The sequence below is a fragment of the Phoenix dactylifera genome, chromosome 2 (assembly GCF_009389715.1).
Source record: "Phoenix dactylifera cultivar Barhee BC4 chromosome 2, palm_55x_up_171113_PBpolish2nd_filt_p, whole genome shotgun sequence".
In the NCBI taxonomy this organism is placed as follows: Eukaryota; Viridiplantae; Streptophyta; class Magnoliopsida; order Arecales; family Arecaceae; genus Phoenix; species Phoenix dactylifera.
The window spans coordinates 21,006,246-21,017,742 of record NC_052393.1 but is presented as its reverse complement, the minus strand read 5'-3'; the positions used below and the strand labels follow the sequence as shown (position 1 = coordinate 21,017,742).

The window sequence follows — 11,497 nt, the reverse complement described above, 5'->3', positions numbered from 1 at the left end:
GGCGAGGTGCTCGTTGCTCGGGAGATGGCCGGGGAGGTGGTTCCGGGAGAATGCCGGCGACGAGAGGGAGAAGGGGAGAATGCCGGCGACGAGAGGGAGAAGGGGGAACGGGGGGGTTTTGGGCGAGGGAGAAGGGGGAGACGGAGGGGGTTTGGCCGCCGGCGAGGTGCTTGAGGTGCTTGAGGCGAAGTTTTTTGGGCGGAAGGGAGAAGCCGGCTGGAGTGGAGTTTTGGAGGGGAAGAGCGGGGTTTTGGGGGGGGGGTTTGGGGGGTGTAGAGAGCAATTTAGGTGAGGGGGTGGGGAGGGTGAAGGGTAATTTAGGATTTTTTAATTTTTTAGGGGTGTCCTTAGCAAATGGGGGGGTGTAGAGAGTATTTAATTTTTTTTTAATTTTTGGGGGGTGTCCTGAGCAATCGGGGGGGTGTATTTAGAACTAAGGCGCACCAAGTTGCACATTTCTGATTCTAACCCTGATATTTTTCAGCATTTTTCGCCTGTCTGTGAGGGTGAGAGTATCACGACTGTGTCGCACCCTCGTTTTATCCTCACTTCCCGAGTTCCCCGCAGGGCCACCAAAGTTTTCCCCCGTCCCCTCTCGGACCGCTCCCATGGTGCCCGCGGCAGCGTTCTCCTCCCTCTACCCGCTCCCTTCCCTCATCTCTAAACCTACCGTCCGCCTCCGGACCCTCCGTCGGATACCCTTCATCCGGGCCGCCTCCTCCTCTCCGATAGAGTTCAACATCTCCTTCGGCGCCGCCGCCCCCAAGGAAGAGTCCGCGGCCGCGGCCCCCAAAACCAGTCTGGTTCCCGACCGCTCCCCGCAGGAGCCCTCCGCCCCGCCTCTTCCCCTCCTCATCCCATGGATCGTCCGCGACGAGAACGGCAACCTCACCCTCCAGTCCTCCCCTCCCGCCAGCTTCCTCCACGCCATGGCCGAAGCCAAGACCGCCAAGAAGGACAAAAAGAAGAAAAATAATAATAAGCCTTCGACAACGTCCGCTACTTCTTCGAATGGCTCGGCACCGAAGTATTCCAAGGCTGCCAGGAGGTTCTACAATGAGAAAATTAGGGAGCCACAGCGGCTTAGTAAAGTTTTGGCCGCTGCTGGAGGTAAAATCCCCTGGTCCGCTTCTCTAATTTATGAAAAAGTTTCAATCTTTTTGCTTATTTTGTCTTCTGTTTATCTCTTTATAGTTGCTTCCAGGCGGAGTTGTGAGGAGCTTATCTTTGAAGGGAAAGTAACTGTTAATGGGTCTGTGTGCACTTCCCCACAGGTACCGCTTGGCATGTTTGGTCAATCTTGACTGTGTCTGTGAACCAAATCCACAATGCTTGTTTAATATCTATTCATGTTATCCATCTGGTAATACTAAATATGCTTTCTAAGTGTTATTTTGCAATGTGTTCAGAATTGTAGAATGATTGGTTAAACCTGCAACAACCCAGAACTTTACCCAAAATGGCTAGCCGGAAGATATTTTTTGGGTTTCTTAGTTCTGTATAAGTACCCAAGATCTTTTTGGCAAATAACTGATGTGGGACTAAACACACGACCACGTGGGTCTTCACATACTCTCTCCGTTCAAGCCGATATTCTTGTTAGGCTAAGAATTCAAATTTATTCAAATCTAATTACAAACACCACGATCGGCTTGTGGTCAATTTCTATAAACCTATGCTGTAGTGCTCCCTGGCCCACATAAGCTATAGACCGAGTTCGCTCTGATACCATTTGTAATATTCTAGGACCTTACTCAAAATGACTGGGTGGAAGTAATTTTTTGGGTTCCTTAGTCCTATATAAGTATCCAAAATCTTCTCGGCAAATAACCGATGTGGGACTAAACACACGCCCGTACGAGTCCTCACAAAACCATGGTACCATAGTGAAGAAAAGGTCAAACTTTAGCTTTTGACATGGATTTAGTTTCTCTTTGTAGCTTCAGATTTAGAAGATTAAGATGGCTCTTGTGTTAAATTTCATAGTTGTCTTGATCTTATTAACCTATCATATTTGACTGCGGTACCTCACTTTGCTCTAGCTAGTTGAAAATTGAAGTGTTTTTTGCACTTCTTTTGGCAAACATTTACAGAGGTAAGGGTTACAAAATTTTACATCTAATTCAATGATTGGACCACTGGACTGTATACATGCTAGATTGCTTCTGTTTTATCTTTGTTTAGTGAATTGGTCTCCTGATTCAGACATTCATGTGTATACCAGCATGGGCTCTCATGCCTTTTAGTTGTTCATTTTTGCTAGATTGATGTCTTTCATTAATTGATGGTTGAGCATTACATATGAACGTTTTTACCGAATTCTTTCTAATGTTCATCTTGACTTGTGATTTTTCATTTCTTTAATTATGTTGTAAGTGGCATCTGTATCTAGAATCTGCAGTTTGTTTATATTTTTTGGAATGTTCCATGTGAATAAAATGTCACTTTTGGACTTGATACTGAGAGTGTATAAAATCTTGTCTCATGCTTTTACAGTTTAGTGCTACAGAGCTGGCGCTACACCACATTTAAAGATTTTTTTTGGCAGATCCGATTTCTGACAAGTGAAATAACATTTTCTTTTTGGTAATGCATAGACTCGGGTTGATGTTCTCAAGGATTCAATCTATGTTAATGGTAACCGTCTTTCTAAGAAGCTGCCTCCAAAATTATATTTTGCCCTTAACAAGCCAAAAGGGTTGGTGTTCATTCTTTCTATTGTATACTTGATAGTTGTTTCTTTGATCTATGTCCTGTATATGTCATTTTGTTTTTAGTAATATTAGTATTTACCTTCACATGTTTTCTGCAATGGAGCTGTTTGAAGTATAAATGTGTGGATACAGGTATATTTGCTCAAACGGCGAGGAACCAAAATCAGTTGTCTCCTTATTTGATGACTATTTCAGGAGTTGGGTATGTGTAGACTATGGCATTATTCTTACAGTTAAATGAAGTCCATTTATCTATATAATCATGTTCTTAGTACGTTCATGAAGTTTCCATAATGATTCTACCTGTCTTCTTTATTTTTTTCTTGGACACATTTACTGCACCTACTCCGTGTTGACATCTTAGGCTATGTTTCCAGAACAAAACAAATCCAGGAATACCAAAGCCACGATTATTTACTGTGGGCCGCCTTGATGTTGCAACAACTGGCTTGATTATTCTTACGAATGATGGTATGTGTTTTAGTATCACCATCAGCATCATCATTTTATATTGCTTTTCTTCTTTTTTGTAGATAAAGATTTTTTTAAAAAAAAACCGTTCTGCATCTTCTTATCCTATCAGGTGATTTTGCTCAAAGACTTTCTCATCCCTCATCTGAATTGGCGAAAGAGTAAGTTGTTATCTTTCCTTGGCTTCTCTACTTCATTGTATCTCGGTTGTAAATCTATCTTTGCATATCTGCAACTATTTTTTTATATACACGTGCATGTGCCACATGTGTGTGCATCTGTTCTTGCATGCAAACAGGTAGGGGCTGTGGGTGTCAGCTGATTCCAAATGCTTATCTCAATAATCATTTGCAGAGTTCATCATCAATGTCCTGTCCAGTGTTACCTGTGGTTGTGGTTGAGTGGGTGCACGTGAGTGGGTCTCTAATGGTCGATTGGCGTGTGGGGGTGTCTGTGGGTCGGAACCCAAATATTCTCAATAGCCATTTAGATAGCTGCATGCCATGTGCAATGCTGCATGTTTAACTTAGTATTTGTTTGATGAATATTGTGGTGTGCCAGATTTGTGAAATGCCACCGGTATCTTACAGATAATCACAGCATCCCCTGTAAACATCAGATGAGTTCGTAACATCTATTGATGTTCCATTATGCTTTTTCTTGGTGGACCTTGGGGCATGTGATGCCCATTCATATGTTTGTAGATTCTGCAGACATTTTTTCCTTCTAAACTATATGAAGACCAGAGTTTTGTTTGTTGCAGATATATAGCAACTATAGAGGGGAGAGTTCATAAACGACATCTCTTTGCCATTAGTGAAGGCACCCAAATTGAAGGAGTCCACTGCATACCTGATTTTGTAGAGTTATTGCCAGCACAACCCAATGCATCAAGGCCTAGAATCCGAGTTGTGGTATTTTCACATCTTATACAGAGAAGTGCATTTCTATTCATTTTGTGGACCAGTTTATTGATGATTTCTACTTGAAAATCGTTGGAGCATCCATACATTCTCATGTATGCACTCCTCACTTAGATTTAACCTGTAAAAGGATTGGAAGTGGCCTAGAGCCCTAGCTACATGAGGTTGCACTCTGTGACCTGAATGTTGTATTGCTGCATACAACTTTGATAATAACATGTGCATGTTACTGCTAAAGTGCAAATATGCAAGGTCATTGATTACCTATAGCAAATTTAATAAGATTTTAGTATCCTATTTGTGTCATTGTCAGCTGAGCTAGGCCAAAGTGTGTAGCAAACATAACGAAAGACACTTTGTGGGATGGGAAGATGCAACTCTTGTTAAGTATGTGCGGCAATCTTGAAACTTGATGTGCCAAAAAGAACTGCAACATAATTCCAACACTGTTTACAAGCATGTTCATATAGGTAAATCCTGCTAAGGATATACAAGACCTTAGGTAGTTACCTTTAAATCTTTTGGTTACCATTAACCTAATGAAAATTGATCCCAGAAGAGCAGTTTTAGAAGTGACAAAAGAATTTAATGAAATCTATATAACTAATCATAAACTGACTACAAGTCACATTTCTTCTGTTCAATGACTAAACATCATCCTGAAGATGCCTTCCTGTACATTCCATGGTTTTTGCCTTAGGTGGCTGAAATAAAGAGGTTCTATTGGTTTCCTACTCTACAACTTTGATTTCATATGATTATTTGCTAACTGCATATCTCTTTTGTTTTGCACAAACTGTTTTCAAATGCATAGAACTGAATAACTTTCTTTTTCCATCAAGGTAGAACTAATATTTTTAGCTTTTGACAGGTTCATGAAGGAAGAAATCATGAAGTACGCGAACTTATAAAGAATGCAGGACTACAGGTTTATCTTTGTTTTATCTGATGCCTTCATAGAACTTGTATTTCAGAACTAATTTAGTATTTCAGTACTAATGTCATCCAGTTTGAATATTCAATTTTCATGTTCAGCATTCTACTACCATGGAAATTATAATATTATATATAAATGAACTATGAAATAATGGTCAAACTTCTACTTAAAATTAATTAGATGGGAGTTGTTCACTTCTCTTGTTTTGTAGTATCATTTTGTTATTTACAACTGTACTTAATAAGGAGATCAAATCCTTTTCGCTATTGTACTTTGATATGAAATTAGATCGATTGAAGTGAGTTTCAAGAATTCAACTTTGGAAATTGCTATTTGCCTTGACATAAGTGCCAAGCTTGACAACAGGTGAGATACCTTTCTGCTTATCTCAAGTTGAAGTCATCATTTTCCATATTTTTTGTTGTCATTTGAAGTTACAGCAAAGCTTCCTTACCAACATGCCAAACACATCACGGAAATGGAATTCCACATATATGGACGTTTCACTCAATTTTATGCCCAACAAAAGATGGGCTATTGTACCTGATTATAGTATTAATTATTTATGCATCGATCATTGCAATACCATAATATATTTTATATTTCTATTTTTTTTAATAGTTGTTACTTTCTAAGTGTTATTAAGAGTCACCCATTTTGTGTGTGCGTGTGCGTCCCCGGGAGACATTTCTCACAAGAAGAAATACCTCATTGAATAAGCTTTTTAATACATCTCATTTTACACGAATCATATTCCGTACTAGGGGGAACAAGAAAATAATTAAAAATTGGTCATGAAGGTAACTATTGTATGGAAAAAGTTAAGATGCATCTGTAACTTTGAATTGCAAAACCTATTTAGTTTTGCTTATATAGCTTATAGAGGATCTAGAATTACCATCAATCTAACGTGAGTTGTGAAGTGGTTATTCAAATATGACCTCCAGTCAAAGTAAAAGGTAGGTTTTAAGAATTTATTAGGCATTGAAGGATCTTCAGTTTTTTTTTCTTGTAGGTCTTATATGTAATGGTATTAATTGTTATGGGTTGAATTAGATCGGATGCCTGAAAGATTCAGTAAATTATTTCAGAAATTCTTTGCATACATTGTTGGTAACACATCAAAATTGTGGAATTATTGTCGTACAATGCTGTCTAAGTCCTTGACAGATACCCAAGTAACTTTTTTAGGTACACCAGTGAAATATGTCTATCCATCTTCTAGACTGTTCTTCCCTTTGTTTTGCTCTGAATTGAAGTTGGTTTCATTATCATCCTGCAAATTGAAGGTCTTCCATAACAATGTGGCATTGCAAGCCAATCCTGGATCGGATTTTCGTGTCAGATTTTGTTTTTTGAACATGAGTGCTTATGGTTCATAGACAGGTTAGCTTCCACCAGGGGTCGTGGAAAGATTCCAGCATATGTTGCTGCATTCCATCAGCATGCATAACAATTCTGTCACAGCAACCATTTTCCTGGTTATAAAGAAGCTCTAGGTCAGGTTAAAATATTGTCATGTTCTTTTCTTCCTTATGGTGAGAGATGAGCAACCTCTCGTCTAGCAGTAAGCATGTCTTTTTCTAGTCATGCTGCACTTTTATGGTTAAACATGGAAAAATCAAAATGTAGTATCCACACCTACATATTCATTTTGAACTTAAAAATAGAAAAATAATAACACGGAAATAGCTGATGTAAAACATGGCAGCACGTGATGGAAAAAAGTTAAGCACTCAAAAACTGCAGCAAAAAGAATAAAAAATTTATGTACAAGCCATTGAACAATCTGTTCTGGGCCCTAACATAGCTTTCTACAAAGGGTCTGAGAGCTGGACAACTCAGAGAGCAAATTTGAAAATAAAGCAAAGGCACTTTTAGATTCTCAATATTGGAGACTGACCTTCTTTACATTTCCTGCCGGTTCTTTTGGTCTAGCATAAGTCTGTCATGGTTGTCTGAGCCATTTTAAATCTTAAAAAACTTGGGGTTGGATGAAGCAGTTTGATTTTGTGAAGCCATGCATAGTTAATGGTGGGGTATGGGGGACGGGGATCGGCAGGGTTCATTTGTATTTAGCCCCATACTGGCTTATACTGACCCCATACATCATGTGTAATGTACTCCACTGCCAGCAAATGCAGATATGCTCCTTGATTTAAATCTTCGGTTAAGAGAATAGTTTACCAACTTGTTTTCTAGTAGTCACCACCCAAAAGAACAATCTTTACTGGTTGCACTTAAATCATCCACCCTCTACAATTTTGCTTTGACATTCATCTTCTCTGAACACTTGCATACTTTAAGCCTCAGATGACATACAAAGAATACAACACCTTCTCTCTCTCTCTCTCTCTGTATGCGTGTGTGTCCAAGAAAACCTAATAAGACATCTGAGCAAGAGCTTGTATGCTTACCAAAAGATGCCTCTAGCTCCCCTAGATTTCCTAGAAGTCCAAAATGCTATTTTTGTCTCTGTTAGAAAGCTCTGCACTTTTAGAATTTGTGCATAGAGAACTGCTCCTCTCCCCCCTTGACATTCCATATGTGATCTATTTAAACATGGTTTGACTATATGTGCAAAAATTGATTACATTTTAATGTTAACTACAAGTTCAATATGTGTGGTTATTGTAAAGTACAATTTCGGTGATAGAGGTTCTAAAACCTTCTTGATGTAATAGTTTCTGGTTTACCTTGAATGAAGAATTTGGTGGTTGTTGCTTCAAACAATACTATTTTTCATTGCATATTCCTTCATTATATTTTCTGCCTGCTTTGCTTATTGAGCTTAGCAATGTTGGCTAATCTTGTACATTTCTTTGGTAGCTTCATTCGCTGAAGCGTGTACGTGTAGGCGGATTCAAGCTACCATCGGATCTTGGGTAATCTTACTTGCTGCTATCTTATATATATACACATATATTATGTATATATTATATATCATATACATTTATGGTTTCTTTTCTCGTACAAATACCTTAACAACTTTTTGTTTGCCTTCTATATTCTCCTGTTTATATTAGCCATTATTATTGGCCATTGCTATTTTTATTTTCTTATATGAATTCAAATGGGAAACCTGGGATATTTATGGATGCTATATGACTAGGAAATTATACTGTCTATTTCATACTAGTTGACATTTAATCAGCATTCAACTGGATGTGTATGGGACTTTGCTTTACTAATCTTATATTCCTATACTGTGTTAAAAAGGACATCCCAATGCATGTGGGGTCTAGGGAGGGTCAGATGTATCTAGCGTTACTCTTGCTTGCAGAGAGGTTGTTTCCATATTTCGAACTCGTGACATACAGGTCATAATGGATCAACCTTACCCTTGCCCCAAGGCCCGTCTTCTATATTCCTGTACTATATTAAGAGAATTATAAATGAAATAATATTTGAATGAAAACTTCATTCCTCTTTGTATGCTGGCCTGCACTCTTTTGGAGTATATGATTGACAATTATTCAGGTCCATAGGAAAGCCTAAGAATGCATAAAATGCTACATTTTTTTTTTTTGCCTATGTACATCTAAATTAATCCCTTAACTTTTCAAGTGAGTGCTAAAGTCAATTAAATTTTAATTAATTCATCTCTTTGACGTACATGACTCAGAAAATTCAAAGGTAATTATGTGATCTCTTTGACCTGCATGACCCATAAAATTCAAAGGGAGCATTTTTTCTGTAGTTCTATCAGATTTATCCTTAACCTCGTCCATTTCATTGCAGGTATCTCATACTTGAATCTTTGAGGTTGGCTTAGAACTGAACAACATAGATTGACCTATAGATGATCAGGAAAGCAAATTGACTCCTTTAAACTATTAGTGCTTATTATTTTTTAAAAAAAGAATGGAAAACTGTAGGTACTGAGACATTCAGTAAGCCTAGAAATTACTTAGTTTTACAATCTCTACTTTGTGGACAATTGTACATTGGAAGTATAAAATTATCCAATTCCTATGCAATTTATTGATGTCCGAGATTTTTTTTTTTTTTAATTTTATGATTGGCTTCCAAACTGATGCCATTTTGGTATGCTAGTGTCAAGTGCCTAGGGAAACTTTGGCAACATAGGTACTAAGTATGAGACCTGGAAGACTAGTTGACTATAGAGGAAACTTACATAGATGCTATGCTTAAATTCATGCAACCTGGGAGTTATCCTTGAAGATCTCCCTCAATTCAAACTCCAAAGTTTGGAAGAGGAATGTTTGGTGCACATTATATAGGCCAAATAACAAAATTTAACAAATTAACAATAAGAAAACTGGAAGAAATTATCTAGCCTTTGTATTAGGAGTATGGTTGGTGAATGTCATGTTTTCAGCTCATCTTTTCAAATGATGTCCAATACTTGTGTTGGAAAATATGACTAATGAGAAAATAAAAAAAATGCTCATGTCTCTTTGGTCAACATGAATATTGTTATGCACCAATGACCTATTTATCTTTGGGGGCTGGAATCCTTTTACATCTGAAAGCGTAACTCATGTTTTCTTATCTGTTCCAGTGTTAGCTTTTGCTTTCATAGTGGCTTCCTTGCTTTCCCTGGTCTTCAAATATAGATCTAGGGGATTACTTCCTAAATTTTTTTTATGTTTGAGCATGATCTATCCCCACAGGTACCTGAATTTTTCCTAAATGTATTTCATCTCAAGTTCCTCACACATTTGTTTTAGCATTATTGGCTACGCATGTATACAGTCCCAGATTATAATGAACAGTTACATGGCGAAATCATTTTTGGTGTTTCCTATTTCATGCATCTCTAGTTGCAGTATTAGATAATGGATAAAAGCTTTATGTTGTAAAGTTCTTATGTTATTTTTGTCTCAGGCTCGGCAAGTATGTCGAACTTGAACAAGCTGACATCAGGTTGTTGGAAGGGAATGCTCAAAAGAGTACTTGAGTAATACGTCATTGGGTCAGATTCCATACCAAGCTGGAACATTTCATCAGAACAAGAGTGACCCAGCATTTCATATCCACTAGTTGTTGTTCATCAAAATTCCAGGCATCATTAGATAAATCCTCTATACGTCCCATGAAATGTGGAATCATTTTATCTTGCTTCTGAAATCTGCACTTCTTTGAAGCTCATGAAGATGAGGATTATTAACTAATGGACTACCGATCATGAAGCTTCCTCAGTGCAGGGCGTCATCTGCACTGCCATGCAAAGTAGAATCATAGCTGTTCGGTGATATAGTTGAAATATTAAGGCGTACTTTGGTTTGGCTCAAGTCCTAGTACTTCTCATACCCTTTTTCATGTGAAGAGAAGGTTTCCAGGTTTCATGCTTGAGTTTGGTCAACTACAGGAAGATGAGAAATGAGGTTAGAGAGGGAAACAGCTCCAGTTGCAGATATCATCATTTCCACAGATGAAACCAATTTAAAAGAGAAAATTGGTCTTTAATTAGTCAGTGCGCACAACTATTGTAATGAGCTGTGCTATTGCACCAAGGAGAGAGGGGAAAAAAAAGAGTATGTACTATGTTCAGTGTGGGCAGATTATGAAGCAAATTTATGTTCATTTCTTTCTATATATTAATACGTTTATGTTCATTTCTTTCTATATATTACTATGTTTATTTGTTCACTTTTATATATTAGATTAAGATCTTGCCATTGGAGGTCCTTGAACCTTGCAGCTATATACAAAGACTTCTAATTTCTAAAGCCCATGGACCGGCTAACCATAGTAGGCCCATGATGTTTCTAATTTTTAGCTCAGCTTACCCCAGAAGGCCGATTGATGGCAATGGCACAACCGAGGAATCTAGGACCTCTTCCAGCAAGATCCAAGGCCCCTGTTTATATCAGTATGTTTTGAGATCTCAAAAGGATGGATGCATGTAGGGCTTTCTTATGGTCATCATGCATGCAGAGCTTTATTGCTAGTGGTTGTAGGACTATCATTAGTGCAACAACATCGTGTGCAAAAGTACTGACTATTGGTGTTTTTTCCTGCAAACATTCTCAATCTTGCATTCCACAGTAGGAAAGCCCCTAGCCACAAAAAGTTTTTATGGTAAGGCAATGACCGCTGTGATTTTACTCACAGGTATTGGGAAATTGTGTTGAACATCTGCCTCGAATGGTGAGGGTGATATCGGTGTGTCTCAAAATCCCATTCTATCAAATTTGATTGATCCACATACATCTAGGTTTCACAATTTCTTTGTTAAATATAGTGCACTACTTCAAGATGCGATACGCCCTGCAAGATGTATCGATGTAACTCGCAGACGCTAGAAATAGCAAGAGGATCGAGCAAAAGTGGGGAAAGAGATCAAGATAGAGAAGAAGCAATTAGGAACAGGGAAATAACAAGGGGAATTCATCACCATACATACATACAAGTATATATGCACGTGAGCATACGTATACATACATATACATGCATACATCATGCATGTACCTATGGAGGTACAT

General features: G+C 38.2%; 1 protein-coding gene across 7 annotated transcripts; it reads left to right on the top strand.

The window, feature by feature from the left end:
- Positions 1–523: 523 nt before the first annotated feature.
- LOC103720767 (putative ribosomal large subunit pseudouridine synthase SVR1, chloroplastic) lies at positions 524–10,639 on the top strand. 7 transcript variants are annotated; one of them, XR_606226.3, is made up of 11 exons: positions 528–1,110; positions 1,195–1,274; positions 2,598–2,698; positions 2,847–2,916; positions 3,092–3,185; positions 3,298–3,346; positions 3,949–4,099; positions 4,980–5,036; positions 7,875–7,930; positions 9,897–10,095; positions 10,217–10,639. XR_606226.3 is itself a non-coding variant. In XM_008810639.3 (10 exons), exons 1-10 carry the CDS (start codon positions 609–611, stop codon positions 9,967–9,969), a joined length of 1,233 nt encoding a protein of 410 aa, XP_008808861.2. In that variant the 5' UTR covers positions 528–608; the 3' UTR covers positions 9,970–10,639. The 7 variants fall into 7 exon arrangements, 2 of the variants coding, with proteins under 2 accessions (XP_008808862.2, XP_008808861.2); XR_606225.3 differs by having other exon boundaries at positions 10,212–10,639; XR_606227.3 differs by having other exon boundaries at positions 10,203–10,639.
- The last annotated feature ends 858 nt before the right edge of the window (positions 10,640–11,497 follow it).